The following is a 23,174-nucleotide window of genomic DNA, read 5'->3' on the forward strand; positions in this document are numbered from 1 at the left end:
GAGGGGGAAGGGAGGGGGAGGGAGAGGGGGAAGGGAGGGGGAGGGAGAGGGGGAAGGGAGGGGGAGGAGAGGGGGAAGGGAGGGGGAGGGAGAGAGGGGGAGGGAGAGGGGAAGGAGAGGGAGTGAGGGAGGGAAAGGAGGGGAGGGGGAGAAGGGGGAGAGGGAAAGGGAGAGGGGGAGAAGGGGAGAGGGGAGAAGGGGAGAGGGGGAGAAGGGGAGAAGGAGAGGGAGAGGGGAGAAGGGGGAGAGGAGAGGGGGAGAAGGGGGAGAGGGAGAGGGGAAGAAGGGGGAGAGGGAGAGGGGAGAAGTGGAGAGGGGGAGTGGGAGAGGGAGTGAGGGAGGGGGAGAGGGAGGGGAGAGGGGAGAGGGAGGGGAGGGGGAGGGGGAGAGGGAGGGGGAGGGGGAGGGGGAGGGGGAGGGGGAGAGGGGAGAGGGAGGGGGAGAGGGGAGGGGAGGGAAAGAGGGGAAGGGAGGGGAAGGGAAGAGGGGAAGGGAGGGGAGGGGAAGAGGGGAAGGGAGGGGAAGGGGTGGGGAGGTGGTGGGGAGGGGGAGGGGATGGAGGAGGGAGTGAAGTGGGAGGGGGAGGTGAGAGGAGGGGGAGGTGAGGGGAGGTGAGGGGGAGGGGGAGGTGAGGGGGAGGGGGAGGGAGGGGGAAGGGAGGGGGAGGGAGAGAGGGGGAGGGAGAGGGGAAGGAGAGGGAGTGAGGGAGGGAAAGGAGGGGAGGGGGAGAAGGGGGAGAAGGGGGAGAGGGAAAGGGAGAGGGGAGAAGGGGGAGAAGGAGAGGGAGAGGGGAGAAGGGGAGAGGGAGAGGGGGAGAAGTGGAGAGGGGGATGGGAGAGGGAGTGAGGGAGGGGGAGAGAGAGGGGAGAGGGGAGAGGAGGGGGAGGGGGAGGGGGAGAGGGAGAAGGGAGAGGGAGGGGAGAGGGGAGGGGAGGGAAAGAGGGGAAGGGAGGGGAGGGGAAGAGGGAAGAGGGGAAGGGAGGGGAGGGGAAGGGAGGGGAAGGGGTGGGGAGGTGGTGGGGAGGGGGAGGGGATGGAGGAGGGAGTGAAGTGGGAGGGGGAGGTGAGAGGAGGGGGAGGTGAGAGGAGGGGGAGGTGAGAGGAGGGGGAGGTGAGGGGGGAGGGGGAGGGAGGGGGGAGGGAGGGGGAGGGAGGGGGAGGGGGATGGGGAGGGAGGGGGATGGGGAGAGAGGGGGAGGGGATGGAGAGAGGGAGAGAGGGGGAGAGAGAGAGAGGGGGAGGGGAGTGGAAGGAGAGGGAGGGTGAGAGCGAGAGGGGAGAGGGAGGGGGAGAGGGAACGGAGGGAGAGAGTCAGGGCTGTTGGGAGAGGAAGACAGAGAGGGAGGGGGAGAGAAGGAGGGGGAGAGAAGGAGGGGGAGAGAAGGAGGGGGAGAGAAGGAGGGGGAGAGAAGGAGGGGAGAGAAGGAGGGGGAGAGAAGGAGGGAGAAATAAGGAGGGAGAGAGGAGGAGGGGGAGGGGAGGGGAGAGGAGGAAAGGAGGGGAGGGGAGGGGAGGGGAGGGAGGAGGGGAGGGGGAGGGGGAGGGGGGAGGAGGGGAGGGGAGGGGGGAGGGAAGAGGGGAGGGGAGGGGGGAGGGGAAGAGGGGAGGGGAGGGGGAGGGGAAGAAGGGAAGGGGGGAGGGGAAGTGGGGAGAGGGGGAGGGGAAGTGGGGAAGGGAGGGGAGGGAAGGGAGGGGAAGGGAGGGGAGGGGAAGAGAGGGGAGGGGAGGGAAGAGAGGGGGGGAAGAGAGGGGAGGGGAAGAGAGGGGAGGGGAGGAGGGGAGGGGAAGAGGGGAAGGGAGGGGAGGGGAAGGGGGAAGGGAGGGGAGGGGAAGAGGGGAAGGGAGGGGAGTGGAAGAGGGGAAGGGAGGGGAGGGGAAGAGGGGAAGGGAAGGGAGGGGAAGAGGGGGAGGGGAGAGGGGGAGGGAGGCGAGGGGAGGGAGAGAGGGTGGGGAGGGGGAGAGGGAGGGGGGGAGAGCGAAAGGGAGTGAGGGGGGGCAGAGGGAGAGGGATGTTGGGAGAGGGGGTGAGAGAGAGGGAGGGAAGGAAGGGGGGAGAGAGTGGGAGGGAAGGAGGGGGAGGGAGAGAGGAGGGGGAGGGAGAAGAGAGAGGGTGAGGGAGAGGGAGGGAGGGAGAGGGAGGGAGAGGAGGGAGGGAGAGGGGAGGGGAGGGGGTGGGGGAGGGGAGGGAGAGGGAGAGGGTGTGGGGGAGGGAGAGGGGTGGGGGTGGGGGAGGGGGAGGGAGAGGGGGAGGGAGAGGGGGAGGGAGGGGGAGGGAGGGGGAGGGAGGGGGAGGGGAGTGAGGGGAGGGAGGGGAGGAGGGGGAAGGGTGGGTGGGGGAGGGGGAAGGGTGGGTGGGGGAGGGGGTGGAGGGAGGGGGAGGGGGAGGAAGGTGGGGAGGGGGTGGGGGTGGGGAGGAGGAGGGGGAGGGGTGGAGGAGGGGGAGGGGGTGGGGGTGGGGAGGGGTGGGGGGGGGAGGGGGGGGTGGGGGAGGGGAGGGGGGGGGGGAGGGGGAGGGGGTGGGGAGGAGGGGGAGGGGAGAGAGTGAGAGGGGGGAGGGCAGGGAGGGGAGAGTGGGAGAGGGTGGGGAGGGGTGGGGAGGGGAGGGGGAGGGGGAGGGGGAGGGGGGGAGGGGAGGGGGGAGGGGAGGGGAGGGGGGGGGAGGGTGGGGAGGGGGAGGGGAGGGGGAGGGGGAGGGGTGGGGGGAAGGGAGGGGGAGGGGGGGGGAAGGGAGGGGAAGGGAGGGGAGGGGGAGGGGAGGGAGAGAGGGAGAGAGAGTGAGGGGGGAGAGAGAGAGAGAGAGATAGATAGATTGAGATTGAGATTCTGTACCAGGAATCCTGAACATTGTCCAACAGCATCGGAAGCGACACTCGAAGTTGCATTCCACGACGTCCAATTCTCTGGTGGCAGCTGACTGCTCGGGCACACTGTCTTCACCCTGTCTTTCAAGTCTGGGCCAGTAAACCAAACAGAGAGAAACAGTTCTGATCTGGTTTTAAAGATCAATTGTGCCGTGACCAGGAAAAATTTATTCTTCACCTTAACAGCGATGCTTTGAATGACAGCAAACCCACTGAAAGCGCCATCTGCTGGCAGAACACAGGAAACAGAAGCAGGTTTGCACTTTCTTGTACTTCACCCAACCTTCAGATTCCCCTAGTATACAAAAATGTATTTCATATATTACTTTTTATGATTGTGAAATAGAAGTTTGGAGCCTTAATGGTAGGTGAACACTATCAGAATCACCAGCAGAATCAGCTGCTTCGACTATTGAGACTCAGAAGTGGCGGAGAGAAGGAGAGGACAAAGGCCCCTCACCACCTGGGACATACCCTCTTCTCATTACAGCCATCAGAGAGAAGGTTCAGGTGCCTGAAGGCTCGCACCCAATGTCTCAGGAACTGCTTTCACCTTCTGCCATTAAATTTCTGGAACTGTCCGTGAACTCATGAACACCCCCCTCTGCGGTATTCATTTACTGTAACTTTTATTCACCTTTATGTCTTGCAGTGTACTGCTGCCACAGAAACAATATCTGTCAGTGATAGTAAGCCTGATTCTGATTCAAAGCTCACTTCAGCAACTGAGTGCAAGATAGATTTGGTTTAAACTCCCAAACCCGACAGCAGGGGATGCTCGGAGCGCAGTGGGTGCACCTCATAAAGCACTTTAACAGGCCAAGGGCTTGAATCACAAGCACCTTCTTGCTGGCAGCTAGGAATGGGCAATAATGGACAACAAGATCAGAATAGAATTTTTGTTTGTAATGAAAGACAAGAAGCAGATTATGCCTCTGTATTAAAGAAGCAGTATTTTCAAAATTCCAACACTACATCCCCCAGTTATTAGGCATTATTTGACGTAATTGCAAGAAAGACACATGTACCACCAGGTTGCTCCTAAATAAACGTAATGGCCGAGGCTACCACGTGGCCATGTGAGATGGAATGAGGCTCATGGGCAGCACATAAAGAGTAAGATTTCAAAGCTGTCCTTGAGGAGAGGAGTGAATCATTCAGGAAAAGTAACTAAGGAGAATATTTAGCCCTGAAGCCACGCATTCAAAGTTTCAGGAACAGTTCTTCCCCTCCACCATCAGATATCTGACAATGAACCAGCCCATGAACACTACATCACTATTTTTCCTCTATTTTGCTCTACTTATTTAATTTAACTTTTTAATCTATATTTCTTATTGTAATTTATGGAATTTTTGATGAATTCCACTGTACTGCTGCCGTAAAACAACAAATTTCATGACCTATATCAGTAATATTAAACTGATTGTCATTCTGATTCTGAACCTTTCTTGTCCATGTACTTATCCAAATGCCTTTCAAATGTTAGTTAGTAAATCATCAATAAGTTGTTATTCACTACTAAGTAAGCATCTGGAAGGCACCTTGTGTGTTGCACACAACAAACAGACATAATAAATGTGCGCAAACACGAGGAAATCTGCAGATGTTAGAAATTCAAGCAACACACACAAAATGACCAAGGGTCTCGGCCTGAAACATTGACTGTACCTCTTCCTATAGATGCTGCCTGGCCTGCTGCGTTCCACCAGCATCTTGTGTGTATGATTTTTCTATGTTTAGCACAGAGGCTGAATCCTCTCCCGTGGTTGTACCTACAAGGGGGTTTTGCCCAACACTGCAACTAATATGTTGGTGAGGTGCAACCCACCTTTTGCCTTTTCTCCTTCTCCTGTTGTGGATGAGGATGACCTACAACTCCGGCGAAGCTGGTGTCGGAACTTTTCACGGTCTTCTGTGTGGATCAGCTTAAAAACACTCTGATTGATGACATCAGACTGCAAATTTAATCACAGAAGCACATTACCCGTAAGATAAAAGAATACATATTTCAGAAGGGAAGGCAGCATGCTTGCCTTACCCTGAGAACAAGGTTGTCAAGGTTGGGAACTTCGAACTGGAAAAGGAAAAGTCTGCTGGGATGGTGACTCTATGAGCAAATATTTGTTGTCCAACCAGTCTTTAGCCATTGTGTTTTTGGTAACATATTCTCCTGACAGCCCATCAAGTCTTTCCAGTTCTTAAACAAGCCTCTTTGAAGTTGATAGTACCAACCAGTACTGTACCCCAGTGTTATACTGGAATACAGTATAACCGTGATTGAATGTCATACTGTTCCCACCTTACTGTACACTGCCCTCATATAGTAAGGGGCTTAGCTCCACAACTGTAGTACCTTAGTGTTGTGCAGTGACAGACCAGGCCCAGCTAGTACTATATGCCACTATTATACAGTGGCATACTTGTACCCACCAGTACTGTATCTCAGTTTTAAACAGAAACAGGCCCATCCTCACTAGTAATGTACTTACTACCAGCTAGGCCACTGGCACTTAAGGCAGTAATGAAAGTCCTGCATCTGTCAGTCCTTGGCCACTCTTCATTGCTGTTTCTGTAACAGTTTTGTATTACCAGTCAGAGTTGTTAGCTGTGAGCTGGATCCTTGAACCTGGGTGACTGGTGGATCAGTCTTAGACTGGCCTCTCCTCAACCCATTGACCTGTTTGGCATGGGTGACCCCACCAAGAGTCAAAGCATAAACCCCAACTCCAGCCAACATAGCTCTCTGAGTCATTGAGGCATGTAAGCCTCAAAACATGACAAAGTTGTGGTCCTCTTGGAGGCCACTAGTAATGTACCCTAGTGTCATACCTTTCCATACCAGTAATCCACACCCAGCGTAACACAGTGAATGACCTGTTTCTGCCATTACTAATTCAAGTGTTATACAGTTAAGAACCTAACTCCCATCAGTACCGTACCCATAACACCATAAGACATTGGAGCAGAAATAGGCCATTCAGCCCATCAAGTCTGCTCTGCCATTCAATTATGGTTGATTTATTAACCTTCTTGACTCTATTCTCATAACTTCTCCCGTAACCTTTGATGCTAGACACTAGAAGACACTAGAATACTACAGCACAGTACAGGCCCTTCAGTCCTCGATGTTGTGCTGACCCATATATTCCTAAAAAAATGTACTAAACCCACAGTACCCCGTAACCCTCTATTTTTCTTTCATCCATGTGCCTGTCCAAGAGCCCTAACGTTTTAGCCTCCACCACCATCGCTGGCAGGTCATTCCAGGCACCCACAACCCTCTGTGTAAAAAACTTACCTCTGATGTCTCCCCTAAACTTCCCTCCCTTAACTTTGTACATATGCCCTCTGGTGTTTGCTATCCGTGCCCTGGGAAACAGGTACTGGCTATCCACCCTATCTATGCCTCTCATAATCTTGTAGACCTCTATCAAGTCCCCTCTCATCCTTCTACGCTCCAAAGAGAAAAGTCGCAGCTCTGCTAACCTTGCCTCATAAGACTTGTTTTCCAATCCAGGCAACATCCTGGTAAATCTCCTCTGCACCCTCTCCATAGTTTCTACATCCTTCCTATAATGAAGTGACCAGAACTGAACACAATACTTTAAGTGTGGTCTCACCAGAGATTTGTAGAGTTGCAACATGACCTCTCTACTCTTGAACACAATCCCCCTATTAATGAAGCCTAGCATCCCATAGACCTTCTTAACTATCCTATCAACCTGTGCAACAACCTTGAGGGATGTATGGATTTGAACCCCAAGGTCCCTTCGTTCATCCACACTCTTAAGTAACCGACCATTAACCCTGTACTCAGCCTTCTGGTTTGTCCTTCCAAAATGCATCACCTCACACTTATCCAGACTGAACTCCATCTGCTACTTTTCTGCCCAACTCTGCATCTTGTCTATATCCTCTTGTAACCTTTGACAACCTACAGCTCCATCCACAACTCCTCCAATCTTCATGTCATCCGCAAACTTACTCACCCATCCTTCCGCTTCTTCATCCAGGTCATTTATAAAAATCACAAAGTGCAGGGGTCCCAGGACAGATCCTTGCAGCACTCCACTAGTCACCGACCTCCAGGCAGAATACTTTCCTTCCACTACTACCCTCTGATCTCTTCCTGTAAGCCAATTTTTTATCCAAACAGCCAAGGTTCCACTGATCCCATGCCTCATGATTTTCTGTGGGGGACCTTGTCAAATGCCTTGCTAAAATCCATGTAGACCACACCTACTGCCCTGCCCTCATCAATTTCTTTTGTTACCTCTTCAAAAAACTCAATTAGGCTCATGAGGCACGACCTTCCCTTCACAAAGCCATGTTGATAATCCTTGAGTAGACTGTACTTCTCCAAATACTCGTAGATCCTATCCTTAAGAATCCTTTCCAATAGTTTGCAACCACCAAAGTAAGTCTCACCGGTCTATCATTCCCAGGATTCTCCCTATTACCTTTTTTAAACAAGGGAACTACATTTGCCATTCTCCAATCCTCCGGCACCTCCCCTGCAGCCAAAGAGGATTCAAAGATCATAGCTACTGCTCCAGCAATCTCTTCTCTCACTTCCCACAGCAACCTGGGGTATATCATGTCCGGCCCTGGGGACTTATCAATCTTGATGTTTTTAAGAAGATCCAACATTTCTTCTTCCTTGATCTCCACATTGTCCAGCACACAGGCCTGTTCTATTTTGACCTCACCCTGATCAAGGTTCTTTTCACTTGTGAATACTGAAGCAAAGTATTCACTTAGGACCTTGCCAACCTCCTCCGCCTCCAGGCACATGTTGCCTTCTTTATCCTTTAGAAGTCCCACATTCATTCTTGTCATCCTTCTGTTCTTCACACACTCATAGAACGCCTTGGGGTTCTCCTTAATCCTACATGCCAAGGCCTTCTCACGCCCTCTTCGAGCTCTCCTAAGTCCTTTCTTAAGCTCCTTCCTGGCTACCCTGTATTTCTCATGAGCCCCTCCTGCTTCCTGCTTCTTATATCTAACATATGCTTCCTTCTTCCTCTTGACGAGTTGCCTCATGTGTTTCGTCAGCCACGGTTCCCTTTTCCTACCATTTTTTCCTTGTCTCAGTGGGACAAACCTATCCTGAACCCAGCACAAATGGTAAGATACTATCTCTTCTTTCAGTTAGTCCTGACAAAGGGTCTCAGCCCGAAACATCGATTGTACCTCTTCCTATAGCTGTTGCCTGGCCTGCTGCATTCACCAGCATTTTTTGTGTGTGTTGCTTGAATTTCCAGCATCTGCAGATTTCCTCGTGTAAGTGTGAATTAATATTACAGAATGGCAAACCTGTGCTTGCTGGTACTGGACCCACGTTCTCGAAAGACAGATGTATAAATGGCTGCAGAAGACTTCATCTTTGTTCTGAACAGAAGCTGTTCCTAAAACATTGAGTGTGTATTTTCAAGCTCCTGTACCTCTTTGCTGACAGGAGTAATGAAAGGGCATGTCCTGGTGATGGGGGTCCTTAATGATGGACGGTGATTTTTTGAGGTCTTTTACCAAAGACTCTAGCTAATTGAGAGCACAAGTTATAGAAAGGGGTGACGACACCACTGTTGTTGGCTGAATCAAAGATGGCGACTAACCAGCAAACAGGGGATTGTATTGGCTCCCTTCCTGTTTAGCCTGTATACCTCAGACTTTAGATACAACACTGAATCATGTCATCTGCAGAAATTCTCTGACGACTCAACAATAGTTGCGAGTATAAAGGGAGGACAGGAGGATGAATACAGGGCCCTGGTGGAGGACTGTGAAATGGTGAAAGCTGAATCATTTGCAGCTCAACATCAATAAGATGTTGTCTGTATTTACTAAGGAAACTGGCATGAAGTCTATGGAATTAAGGGAAACAAGTAGTCAGATCATGGAAACTGTACAGATTGAAAAGGAGGAGGTCCTTGCTGTCTTGAGGAAAATTAAAGTGGATAAATCCCTGGGACCTGACAGGGTATTCCCTCAGATCTTGAAGGAGACTAGTGTTGAAATTGCAGGGGCCCTGGCAGAAATATTTAAAATGTCGCCAACTACAGGTGAGGTGCCGGAGGTTTGGAGAGTGGCTCATGTTGTTCCGTTGTTTAAAAAAGGATTGAAAAGTAATCTGGGAAATTATAGGCCGGTAAGTTTAACGTTGGTAGTAGGTAAGTTATTGGAGGGAGTACTAAGAGACAGAATCTACAAGCATTTGGATAGACAGGGACTTATTAGGGAGAGTCAACATGGCTTTGTGTGTGGTAGGTCATGTTTAACCAATCTATTGGAGTTTTTCGAGGAGGTTACCAGGAAAGTGGATGAAGGGAAGGCAGTGGATATTGTCTACATGGACTTCAGTAAGGCCTTTGACAAGGTCCCGCATGGGAGGTTAGTTAGGAAAATTCAGTCGCTAGGTATACATAGAGAGGTGGTAAATTGGATTAGACATTGGCTCGATGGAAGAAGCCAAAGAGTGGTAGTAGAGAATTGCTTCTCAGAGTGGAGGCCTGTGACTAGTGGTGTGCCACAGGGATCAGTGCTGGGTCCATTGTTATTTGTCATCTATATCAATGATCTGGATGATAATATGGTAAATTGGATCAGCAAATTTGCTGATGATACAAAGATTGGAGGTGTAGTAGACAGTGAGGAAGGTTTTCAGAGCCTGCAGAGGGACTTGAACCAGCTGGAAAAATGGGCTGAAAAATGGCAGATGGAGTTTAATACAGACAAGTGTGAGGTATTGCATGTTGGAAGGACAAACCAAGGTAGAACATACAGGGTTAATGGTAAGGCACTGAGGAGTGCAGTAGAACAGAGGGATCTGGGAATACAGATACAAAATTCCCTAAAAGTGGCGTCACAGGTAGATAGGGTCGTAAAGAGAGCTTTTGGTACATTGGCCTTTATTAATCAAAGTATTGAGTATAAGAGCTGGAATGTTATGATGAGGTTGTATAAGGCATTGGTGAGGCCGAATCTGGAGTATTGTGTTCAGTTTTGGTCACCAAATTACAGGAAGGATATAAGTAAGGTTAAAAGAGTGCAGAGAAGGTTTACAAGGATGTTGCCGGGACTTGAGAAAATCAGTTACAGAGAAAGGTTGAATAGGTTAGGACTTTATTCCCTGGAGCGTAGAAGAATGAGGGGAGATTTGATAGAGGTATATAAAATTATGATGGGTATAGATAGAGTGAATGCAAGCAGGCTTTTTCCACTGAGGCAAGGGGAGAAAAAAAACCAGAGGACATGGGTTAAGGGTGAGGGGGGAAAAGTTTAAAGGGAACATCGGGGGGGGGGGCTTCTTCACACAGAGAGTGGTGGGAGTATGGAATGAGCTGCCAGATGGGGTGGTAAGTGTGTGTTCTTTTTTAACATTTAAGAATAAATTGGACAGATACATGGATGGGAGATGTATGGAGGGATATGGTCCATGTGCAGGTCAGTGGGACTAGGCAGAAAATGGTTCGGCACAGCCAAGAAGGGCCAAAAGGCCTGCTTCTGTGCTGTAGTTTTTCTATGGTTTCTAAGACAAAGGAGATGGTGATGCACTTTAGGATGACTAAGCCTACACAGTTCCCTGTTACTATTGATATTGAGGACGTGGATATGATGAGGATTTACAAGTACCTGGGGGTACAACTAGATGACAGACTTGAGTCTGTGTACAAGAAGGGCCAGAGTCATCTCTAATTCCTGAGGGGACTGAGGTCCTTTGGAGTATGCAGGCCTCTGCTTCACATGTTCTACCAGTCTGTTGTCACCAGTACAAACTTCTATGCAGTGGTCTGCTGGGGCAATGTCATCAACACTGGTGATACCAACAGGCCCAATAAACTGATTAGAAAGGTTGACTCTGTTATGGGAGTCAAATTGGACACACTGGAGGCTGTGATAGAACAAAGCATGCTATGGTAAATCCTGGCAATTCTTCACCCCCTGAATGCCACCTTGGCGGAACACTTTTAGTAATAGACTAAGACAACTGTGCTGCTCCAAAGAGTGCCATATGAGGTCATTCTTACCCTCGACCATTGGTCAATCTATAGCTGGGGAAGTGATGACCCCCTCCTGTTAGACTGAGGTACCTTACTTTTTATTCTTTTTTACCCCTATTAATACTTGTTTATTTGTATATTTATACACTTCTAATGCTACTGTGACACTGTAATTTCCTTTGGGATCAACAAAGTATCTATTTGTCTATCTATGGGGGGTGGGGGAGATTGAAAATCTGATGAATGATGTCACTGCAACAACCTCTTATTCAATGTCAGCAAAACCAAAGAACTGATTATTGACTACAGGAGGAAGAAACTGAAGGCCTATTAGCCAGTCTTCATTAGGGGATCAGAGGTGGAGGGAGTCAGTAACTTTAAATACCTTGGTGTTATCATATCAGAGGATCTGTCCTAGGAGCTCACAAAAAAGTGACGTCACAAAGACAGCGTTGAAGTTTACGCAGATTCCGCAGGTACCTAAAACTTTGATAAACTTCTACAGCTGCACAGTGGAGAGCATCCTATCTGGTTGCGTCATGGAAACACCAATTCCCCGGAATGGAAAAGTCTACAGAAAGTGGTGGACACAGCTCAGTCCATCACAGGCAAAGCCCTCCCCACCAGTGTGCACACTTACAAGGAATGCTGCCACAAGAAAGCAGTATCCATCATTAAGGACTACCACAAACCAAGCCACCTTCTTGCTACAACCATCAGGCAGGAGATACAGGAGACTTAGATCCCACACTACCAGGCTCAGAAAAAGTTACTACCCTTCAACAATCAAGCTCCTGAAGCACTGAGGATAACTTCACTCACCCCAACTCTGAACTGATTCCAAAAATCTACACACTCACTTTCAAGGACTCCACAGCTCATGTTCGCAGTATTATTTATTTTTTATTTGCATAGTTTGTCTTCTTTTGCATATTGGTTGCTTGTTAGTCTTTGTTTATGTAGTTTTTCATAAATTCTATCATATTTTTTATTTCTCTGCAAGAAAATGAATCTCAAAGTAGTATATGGTAACATTCTTTGACAATAAATCTACTTTGACTTGATTTGAAAGGCTTCCAGTTTCAACATTCTTATCAGAGGTGCATTTTAGTCAATCTGGCAGCAGTGACCCTCAGTAGGCAGAGATTGAATTGAACTGACTTTATTTCTTACATCCTTCATATACATGAGGAGTAAAAATCTTTTAAGTTACATCTCCATCTGTACATGCAATGTGCAATTTAGAGTAATTGGTAATAAATAGCATTTACAACAATATAGCATAGAAATATAATTGTATCAGCGTGAATTCATCAGTCTGATGGCCTGATGGAAGAAGCTGTCCCGAAGCCTGTTGGTCCTGGCTTTTATGCTGCGATACCATTTCCCGGATGGTAGCAGCTGGAACAGTCTGTGGTTGGGGTGACTTGGCTCCCCAATGATCCCTTTTTACACACCTATCTTTGTAAATGTCCTGAATAGTGTGGCGTTCACATCTACAGATGTGCTGGGCTGACGGCACCACTCTGCAGAGTCCTGCGATTGAGGGAAGTACAGTCCCTGTACCAGGCAGTGATGCAGCCAGTCAGGATGCTCTCAATTGTGCCCCTGTAGAAAGTCCTTAGGACTTGGGGACTCATGCGAAGCTTCTCAAGTCAAGTTGTCACTTCTTATTGTTATTTCGACCATAACTACTGATACAGTACACAGTAAAAATGAGACAATGTTTTTCAGGACCATGGTGCTACATGAACAACACAGGAACTACTCTGAACTGGTAGTGAGAGCCTGAGTGCTTCGGTGCCTTTTGCCAGAGGGCAGGAGGGAGAAGAGTTCGTATGAGGGGTGCATGGGGTCCTTCATAATGCTGTTTGCTTTACGGATGCAGCATGTGGTGTAAATGTCTGTAATGGTGGGAAGAGAGATCCCGATGATCTTCTCAGCTGACCTCACTCTCTGCTGCAGGGTCTTGCGATCCGAGATGGTGTAATTTCTGAACCAGGCAGTGATGCAGCTGCTCAGGATGCTCTCAATACAACCTCTGTAGAATGTGGTGAGAATGGGGGGTAGGAGATGGACTTTTCTCAGCCTTCGCAGAAAGTAGAGACGCTGCTAGGTTTTCTTTGCTATGGAGCTGGTGTTGAGGGATCAGGTGAGATTCTCCACGAGGTGAACACCAAGAAATTTGGTGCTCTTAATGATCTCTACGGAGGAGTCATCGATGTTCAGCGGAGAGTGGTTGCTCCATGTCCCCCTGAAATCAACAACCATCTCTTTTGTTCACATTCAGAGACAGGTTGTTGGCTCTGCACCAGTCCGTTAGCCACCACACCTTCTCTCTGTATGTTGACCCATCGTTCTTGTTGATGAGACCCACCACGGTCGTGTCATTGGCGAACTTGATGATGTGGTTCGAGCTGTGTGTTGCAGCACAGTCGTGGGTCAGCAGAGTAGCAGAGTGAACATCAGTGGACTGAGCACACAGCCCTGGGGGCCCCTGTGCTCAGTGTGATGGTGTTGGAGATGCTGCTTCCAATCCGGACTGACTGAGGTCTCCCAGTCAGGAAGTCTAGGATCCAGTTGCAGAGGGAGGTGTTCAGGTCCAGTAGGCTCAGCTTTCCAATCAGTTTCTGAGGAATGATTGTGCTGAATGCTGAACTGAAGTCTATGAACAGCATTCGAACGTACGGGTCTTTTTTGTCCAGGTGGGTTAGGGCCAGGTGGAAGATGATGGCAATGGCATCGCCTGTTAAACGGTTGGGACGATACGCGAACTGCAGGGGGTCCAGTGATGGGGGGCAGCAGGGTCTTGATGTGCCTCATGACGAGCCTCTCGAAACACTTCACGATGATGGATGTGAGTGTAACGGGACGGTAGTCGTTGAGGCAGGACACTGAAGACTTCTTCGGCATGGGGACAATGGTGGCGGCCTTGAAGCACATAGGAACAACGGCGTTGCTCAGGGAGATGTTGAAGATGTCAGTGAGAATCTCTGCTAGCTGGTCTGCACACCCTCTAAGCACTCTGACAGGAGTACTTTATACTTTATTATCGCCAAACAATTGATGAACGTACAATCATTCTGCGATATTTGATATTCGAATATTGTCCGGTCCAGCAGCCCTCCGTGGGTTGACCCTGCACAGGGTTCTCCTCACATCGGCCACGGTAAAACACAGCACCTGGACATTGGGAGGAGGGGTGGTCTTCCTCGCCGCCACGTCAGTTTCCGCCTCAAAATGAGCATAGAAGTTGTTCAACGCATCTGGGAGGGAGGCATCACCAGCACAGGTAGGTGGTGTTGTCCTGTAGTTGGTGATGTCCTGAAATGCCCTTCCACGTGCGCTGTGTGTCGCTGCTGTCCTGGAAGTGGCTGTGGATTTGCTGGGTGTGTGCATGCTTTTCCTCTCTGATGGCCTGGGACAGTTTGGCCCTCGCTGTTGTCAGGGCTGCCTTGTCGTCTGCTCTGAAGGCGGAGTCACGGGTCCTCAGCAGCGCACGCACCTCTGCAGTCATCCATGGCTTCTGGTTATCACGTGTGGTGATGGTCTTGGCCACAGTGACGTCATCGATGCACTATCTGATGTAGCTAGTCACTGATGCCATGTACTCCTCTAAGTTGGTAGAGTCACCATCGGTTGCAGCCTCCCTGAACATGTGCCAGTCAGTGTGCTCAAAGCAGTCTTGAAGAGCAGAGATGGCTCCTGCAGGCCAGGTTTTCACCTGCTTCAGAACTGGTCTGGAGCGCCTGATGAGCAGTCTGTATGCTGGGATTAGCATAACAGAGATGTGGTCTGAGTAACCAAGGTGGGGGCAGGACTCTGTCTGGTACGCGTCGGGTTTGTGTAAACAAGGTCCAACACGGTCTCCCCTCCCCTCAAGGTCCACACTCTGATGGAATCTGGGGAGCATTGACTTAAGGTTCGCGTGGTTAAAATCTCCGGCGACTATAAACAGTCCATTAGGGTGTGTGTTCTGCAGTTCGCTAATAGCCCCATACAGTTCACAGAGCGCCTCCTTAGCATTAGCGCTGGGGGGAATGTAGACACCGACTATAAGGACAGTGGTGAATTCCCGCGGTAAATGAAATGGTCTGCATCTACCAGTCACAAACTCCACTACCGATGAGCAGTATCTGGAAACCAGCACAGAGTTCTTGCACCATTCTGTATTGATGTAAACACAGAAGCCACCTCTGCGAGTCTTACCGGAAAGAGCTGCATCTATGTCTGCTCGAAACAAGACGAGCCCATCCAGCTGAATGGCGGCGTCCGGGATTCCGTCGGTGAGCCGCGTTTCCGTGAAAACATACGCACAGCAGACTCTGTACTCCTGCCGAGTATTTCGTTGGAGTCAGATGTAGTCCAATTTATTGTCTAGGGAGCGGACATTGGAGAGCAGGATGGACGGGAGAGCCGGTCGGCCAGGGTTTGCTTTTTGCCTGGCACGGACTCCTGCCCGCTTGCCCCGCTTCCACTTCCTCGCACACCGCTTACCATGTCCGCACCTTCGGCCACTGGCATCAGGCGACTCCGAGGACAGTAGGCCCAATCCCCTCAGCAAGCCGAGGTCGCGTAATTTAACCAGCAGATCTTCATGAAGGTTTGTTTTCGGGCGACCTCTGTATTGTAGCAGTGTCTGGCGATGGTAGATAGTCGCTCTGTTATCCATGTGCCCTAATTAAAAATTGTGCCTTAAAATTAAATTAACATAACACCAGATCCGAAAGGTCGCTGCTGCCGCGTCGCACCACCTTCGACCGTCTGAGGTGAAAGAGGCTGTTGTGCCTCTTTCACCTCAGACAGTCATACACACAGCTGGTACGTACAGACCACGTGAGATCCTCGGTGATGTGTATGACTCATTTCTTTCGTTATTCCTCCAGAGCCTATAGCTACTCTTCCAGCGTAAAACTATATAATTAAAATGACAGTGGAACCATTACTGATAAGCTTAACAATCACACCTGACATTAATAAACATACATATTCACCACAGGCTACTGGATAGAAACTGGAAATGGGAACTTGGGTTGATTTGCTACTGTCTGTGACCAGGAGGTCACCTTATTATTTCCAAGGCCAACAGCAAATGGATTAGCGTCAGCACAAACTGTACAAAATCTCTATACAGTGCTGGTAGTTCAGGTATAATAAATTCACTGTATCATGCATGTTGTGAGTTCAGAGCTGAAATATTTTGCAGAGCAGGAATCTGAACTACACCTTTACCCAGAGAGATGCTGGCCTGGTTATTCTGCACATTCCACATTGTACACAGGCAAACATACCTGATGGAAACCCAAGTAATCCTGTATGGTTTGTGAAGCATAGAAAATCATCCCATCTGCTGCTACCACCAGTACGAAGCCATTCAGTGCCTGTGGAGAAGAAATGCACAGTGAATGCTGCAGTTTGTGGGTTTTTTTTGATAAAAGTTACAATCATTTACAACTTCAGTACACATGCAGGAAGCCAAAGGTAGGTCCACCAACTCGCCACTGACGAAATAAAGATCATTGCAATCCCAACCAGCCAAAATACATTTTGTTCCAATGGTTTACAAACTTCTGGCAATGCTGTTTTACTAAGTCATTCCCACGTTACCCTGCTATTGGAAAGATGTCATCAAGCTGTAGAAAAGATTCATGAGACATTGCTGGAACTCAAGACATTGCATATTGGAAAGAGGTTGGTCAAGCCAGCACTTTATTCCTTGGAGTGAAACAGACTAAGGGTGATCTCATAGAGGTGTATTGAATCATAGAAAGTGTAAATCGGGTGAATACACACAGTCTTTTACCCAGGGTTGGGAATTCAAGAACTAGGTGGCATAGCTTTAAGATGAAAATGGTAGATTTACTAGAAAATTGAAAGGCAACTTTTTTTTAACAGAAGTGGTGTGATGTGTCAGCCAGATGAAGTAGTTGAGGTTGGTAAAAAAAAATGGGCACCACAGTGGTGTAGCAATTATCATGACAATATTACAGCTTGGGGCATTCTACTGATGGGAGTTCGGTTCCTGTGTAAGGAGTTTGTACATTCTCCCTGTGACCACACCAGGTGCTCTGGAGTCCTCCCACAGTACTGGCCGTTGTAAATTATCCTGTGATTAAGCTAGGGGTTAAATGGGCGGATTGGCTCTTTCAGCTGGAAGGGCCTGTTCTGTGCTGTATCTCTAATTCAATAAATATATATGGTTGAGATTCAGACCAAACATCAGAGTGGGGAAGAAATGTGATCTCAGTGACTTTGACTGTGGAATGGTGCCAGACAAGGTAGTTTGAGTATCTCAGAAACTGCTGATATCCTGGGATTTTCATGCACAATGTCTCTAGAGTTTACAGAGAATGGTGCAAAAAGCATTAAAAAAACCTCCAGTGAGTAATTCCGTGGGCAAAAACACTTTGTAATGTGAGAGATCAGAGAATGGCAAGACTGGTTCAAGCTGTCAGGAAGTTTATAGTAACCTCACATTACAACAATGGCAAACCTTGAAGTGGATCAGCTACAGCAGTAGAGGACCATGAGCATATATTCAGGTCACTTTATCAGGTACAGGAGTTACCTAATAAAATGGCCACTGAAGGTAAATGTCTACTTTGGTATAATGAGGATCTATTATTACAAGGAGTAAGAAAGGAGAGCTTAGCAAATGGAGGACAAATGTACAAGGTCATTAGCAAATGGAAGAAAAGGAACTCATTCCTCCAGACAACAGGAATTCTGCAGATGCTGGAAATTCAAGCAACACACATCAAAGTTGCTGGTGAACGCAGCAGGCCAGGCAGCATCTCTAGGAAGAGGTACATAGTCCTGACGAAGGGTCTCGGCCTGAAACGTCGACTGTACCTCTTTCTAGAGGTGCTGCCTGGCCTGCTGCGTTCACCAGCAACTTTGATGTGTCATTCCTCCAGCATGGTCTGAAAAGATGAGGAAAGTAGACTGTGTGCCAACTTTCAGAAGGAAATCAATATACAGTATACCTGAAGAGGAAAATTGCTCATGGCAACAGAACTATAACAGAGGGGTGGGATTAATTGGAAAGTTCTTTCAAAGCAGCCCATTCCGGAGAACCTGAAATGTTAGTGAATGATAAAATGTAAACACGAAAGGGTGCTAGATGAATGGTTCCTCTTGAAACACAACCCATTTTGGCACTGCAGAGTGGACAAACCTGCTGCATATTTTTAGCTTTTGTCGACTTGTTTAATGCCAGATTTTTAGCATGCATTTCCGTGGACCAGGAACAACCCTCAGGGGAATTTGCAACATAGTCAAGTTTTAAAATATGTTGCAAGTCTTGAAACAACTTCTACCTGGTGTAGGACTGACAGCAAAAGGAAAAGGCAGAATCCTAGCATGTCTAGAATCTGACTCGTTAGCATAGGTGAGCTGAGGAAGAGGGTAAGGGTAACTGGAGGAGAATAAGATAAACCCTTGATCTCTCCGACTACCTTGTGGTTTCGGCACCTTATTTGTCTCTTGACATTGCAGTTTCTCTGTAACTATAACATCATATTCCTCCTTCTATTTCTGCCCTTCCCTTTATACTCCCTCGATGTACTTAACGTTAGGAATGATGGATATGAAAAGCATTGTGTCTCGGTATGTGTGACAAAAATAAACCAATTACTAACTCACAATTCTATTGTAGGAGCAAAAAGGCCAAATAGTGCTTCTTCTCAGCAGAAACAAGGGATTGTCCATTGTCTAGTCTGCATGTACCATTTCAAGTACACAGAACATAGCACAGTGGCCCAAGTGAAGCCCAGGATGATCTGGGATCTGACAACACAGTACACCAGGGACAACAACTATCTATGCCTGTTTTTTTTTCCCCAAGATTAAAACCAAAGTTGATGCTAATTGGCCACAGTCCAGCCATTTTACTCATGATCATTACAAGCATTTTGGTTAGAACAAAAATTTGATTGCCAAGGCTCAATTTTCAGTCTGCATGGTACTCACAGTCTGCCTGGCTACTGTGCTACTGTGATTGACTTCTCAAGTCTTAGATTAAAAAAGGAGAATCAGAATCAGGTTTATTATCACCGGCATGTGTCGTGAAATTTGTTAACTTAGCAGCAGCAGTTCAATGAAATACATAATATAGAAGAAAATAAACAAAACAACATAATATAGTAATAATAATAAATTAATAAGTAAATCAATTACAGTATATGTATAAGGAGGTTAAAACATGGCTAGATTCAAGTTGGTTTCAAACCAGAGCCGTAACGGATGGGTGAAGATTACATGGGTTCAGGCCCTCAAGTTTGAAAAGCCCAATTCTGAGCTTGTACAAAGTAAAACAGATGAATGGAAGGTGAAAACGTTCTGCATGGAGCTACCTCTTCAAAAGGGTCATTGCCTTGGGGAGATACAGGTGCATGAGAACATCTAACAAAATGAGTGAACTATTGTCAGCAGAGAGTTACAATGCAGTAAATTCAAAATGGTTTGAGTCCAATTGCACTCCAGCATTGTACATACCTGTAACATGAAGGCTCCCTCTGGGATACCACATGCTGGAACCTGTGGTGATTTAGTAGTGGTAGAGACTGATCTGTCACGGGGAGCCTCTGCACTGCTGGTCATCTGACTCTGAAGTGCAACTACAAAGAAAAAATAATTAACTTCTTGAAACCAGTGCGCTTTTTGCCATTATTGGCAAACTTTCAAAATACATATTGTAGTTCCCTAGGGTGCACCATTAGGACCACTGCATTTTTTAATATAGTGAAATGGTAGTAACAAACTTCAGGGAGTCAGACTAGTAGAATAGGTGGCAGATGAGATTTAATGCTGAGACATGTGAAATGGTATATTGCGGTGTAAGGAATGAGAAGAGGTGACGCAAAATTTTAAAAGACATACAAGAACAGACAAATCTGGGGGAAGGGTCCAACATTCACTGAGAGTGTTTCAAAATGTGCACAGGAACCTAGATTTTATTTCTACAATAGAAAAGCAAGGTAGTCTTGATGAATCTTTAAAATATACTGATTTGGACATTTGTGCATCCACTGCGGGCTATAATGACTTCAAAGATGATGCAGCAAAGTTTTACTGAAATGATTTCAGGGACTTTAGTAGGAAAGTTTAGTAGGAAGTTTATGTAGCGGGACTGGAGAAACTGGAGTTTGCAAAAGGATCCAATTGAGTTACTTAAAAGAGTAGAGAGAGTACACCTCTTAAAATGAATGTTCCATGGCAAAAAGGCCAGATCCATCCTCTGCAAAGTTTCAGAATCTAGTGACATCTGGTGTTTGTAGACTCAGGGTGTATACAATCACATAATCCAGGTTTCCAGTCTAACAATCTCAGAAAGCATCTGGAAAGTGGATCCACATGGTACAACGTAATTAAGCTAAATGACTTAGTTCAGAATTGGAGAACCCACGCCCAACGCCCGCTCCAGAAAACTTTCTATTTGAGTTTCCTGAATAACCAGAATCCTGTCCTATTTTCTTCTCTCTTGTTTGGCTAGATCCTCACCAAAGATTATGAACTCAAGGCCCAGTCCGGAGGCCTAAGCACATTCCCTTTTCTCCTGCAGTACTGAAGAGGTGCTGCACTGTCAATGAGACAATAAAACAAGGACATTCCTGTCCTCTACTTGAATGTCTTGACATAATGTTGAAGAATGGGTTAGAGCTCACTAATGTTCCACCCAACACTTACCATACTCCTACCATCACAAGAAGCAGATATCTAGTCATCTGCTCTTTACTGTCCTTAGATTGTTGCTGCTGGTAATTTGTTGCTCTACATCCAATAACAACAGCAACTACACTTCAAATATACTTCATTTGCATTGAATTTTTTTAACATCCTGAGATAATATAGAAACATAGAAACATAGAAAATAGGTGCAGGAGTAGGCCATTCGGCCCTTCGAGCCTGCACCGCCATTTATTATGATCATGGCTGATCACCCAACTCAGACCCCCACCCCAGCCTTCTCTCCATCCCCCATAGCCACAAGGGCCATATCTAACTCCCTCTTAAATATAGCCAATGAACTGGCCTCAACTGTTTCCTGTGGCTGAGAATTCCACAGATTCACCATTCTCTGTGTGAAGAAGTTTTTCCTAATCTCGGTCCTAAAAAGCTTCCCCTTTATCCTCAAACTGTGACCCCTTGTTCTGGACTTCCCCAACATCGGGAACAATCTTCCTGCATCTAGCCTGTCCAATCCCTTTAGAATTTTATACGTTTCAATCAGATCCCCCCTCAATCTTCTAAATTCCAACGAGTACAAGCCCAGTTCATCCAGTCTTTCTTCATATGAAAGTCCTGCCATCCCAGGAATCAATCTGGTGAACCTTCTTTGTACTATAGACACAAGAGACTGTATATACCATGGTCCAATCTCCTCTCCTATCAGATTCCTTCTTCAGCCTTTCCCTCTTCCACTTACACCTCCCAGCTTCTCACTTCATCTCGCGCAGAATCAGTATCAGAATCAGAACAGAATTAGGTTTATTATCGCTGTCATGAGATTTGTTGTTTTGTGGCAGTAGCCCAGCAAATGCAAAAGATAAGCTGTAAATTACGATATAAGTATTGAATAAAGAGTAATAACAGTGAGGTAGTGTTCATGGGTTCATTACCCATTCAGAAATCTGATGGTAGAGGAGAATAATCTATTCCAGAAACGTTGAGTGTGTGCCTTCTGGTTCCTGTACCTCCTATCTTCCCCCTCTCCTGGCTTCACCTATCACTTGTTGGCTTGTACTCCTTCCCCTCCCCCCAATCTTTTTATTCTGGCTCCTTTCCAGTCCTGATGAAGGGTCTCAATCAACATGTTGACTTCTTATTCCTCTCCATTGATGCTGCCTGACATGCTGAGTTCCTCCAAGATTTTCTGTGCGTTGCTCTGGATTTCCAGCATCTGTAGAATCTCTTGTGTTGCAGATATAATAACATGGAGTAGAAAACACACTGCTAGAGGAAGTCAAACTGTCGAGCAGCATCTGTGGAGGCAAAGGGATCACTGATATTTTGGGTCAAGTCACCCCATCAGTACTGAGAGTGCAGGGGGGAGAATGCCAGTATCCTTCCTTTGAGGGAGGCCCATGAATCCAATGTGGCAATTGCTCTCTGCCATCAGATCACAGCTGGCTCAGACATTGTGTTTGAACCTGTAGCTAGCATAGACACTGCATTTGTCTACTGAGGAACCGGTGAAATTACTGAATATTCTATAATAGTAAATACTTCTGTTTATTCTTGACTATTGTCCAGTAGCACTTACATCTACTGTGAAGAAGAGCTTTGAGAGGTTGGTCATGAAACATAACAACTCCTGGCTGAGGAGTGACTTGGATCAATTCCAATTTGCCTACCATCACAACAGATCCACAGCAAATGCCATTTCACTGTCTCTACACTCAGGTCTGGAACTTCCGGACAGTAAAGGTACATACATCAGGATGCTCTTCACTGACTGTAGCTTGACATTCATCACTATCATCCCCTTGAAACTAATCACTTTGCTCTTAGATCTAGGCCTTTATGTCTCTCGGTGCATCTGGACCCTTGATTTCCTGGCTCGCAGACCACGGTTCAGAAATGAATTGGCAACAACTTTTCCTCCACAGTCAGTATAGGTGCACCACAAGGCAGCATGCTTGACCCCCTGTTCTACTTGCTTTATACTTATGATTCTGCTGATGACATCACTGTTGTTGGCCAAATCAAAGTTGGTGACAAATTGGCATATAGGAGGGAGATTGAAAATCTGGTGGAATGGTGCCATAACAACATCTCACCCATCATCAGCAAAATCACTGAGCTGATTATCGACTACAAAAGGAAAAAGCCGAAGGTCATTGAGCCAGTGCTCATTAGGGGATTGATTAGAGATGGATAGGATCAGTAACTCTGTATTCCTTGGGGCTAAAATATTAGAGGATCTGTGCTGGGACCAGCACATAAATGCCGTCACAAAAGAAGCAGACAGCACCTCTAATTTCTAAGAAGTTTGCAAAGATTCAGCACATCATCTAAAACTTTGACAAACTTCTATGGATGCACAGTGGAGAGTATCCTGATTGGTTGCATCATAGCCTGGTATGGAAACACTAAAGCCTAGGAATAGAAAAATCTATAAAATGTGGTGGATTTAGCCCAGTTTATCACAGGAAAAGCCTTCCCCATCATTGAGAACATTTACAAGGAGCATTGCAGCAAGAAATCAGCATCCGTCATCAAGTTTCCACATCATCCTGGATATGCTCTCTTTTCACAGGAGGTACAGGAGCCTTAGGTTCCACACCATCAGGTTCAGGAACAGTTGTAT

At 47.4% G+C, this 23,174-nt stretch overlaps 1 protein-coding gene across 1 annotated transcript in view; it reads right to left on the bottom strand.

The window, feature by feature from the left end:
• Window positions 1-23,174, bottom strand: part of LOC140210398 (aryl hydrocarbon receptor-like) — a 107,421-nt gene that overhangs the window by 45,099 nt on the left and 39,148 nt on the right. The window contains exons 5-7 of the mRNA XM_072279329.1: window positions 19,361-19,482; window positions 16,156-16,245; window positions 4,693-4,819 (exon numbers count right to left, since the gene is read on the bottom strand). Of these exons, the coding sequence (XP_072135430.1) occupies window positions 4,693-4,819; window positions 16,156-16,245; window positions 19,361-19,482 (339 nt within the window). The remainder of the gene's footprint in view (window positions 1-4,692; window positions 4,820-16,155; window positions 16,246-19,360; window positions 19,483-23,174) is intronic.

Source organism: Mobula birostris, chromosome 15, assembly GCF_030028105.1.
Source record: "Mobula birostris isolate sMobBir1 chromosome 15, sMobBir1.hap1, whole genome shotgun sequence".
NCBI lineage: Eukaryota > Metazoa > Chordata > Chondrichthyes > Myliobatiformes > Myliobatidae > Mobula > Mobula birostris.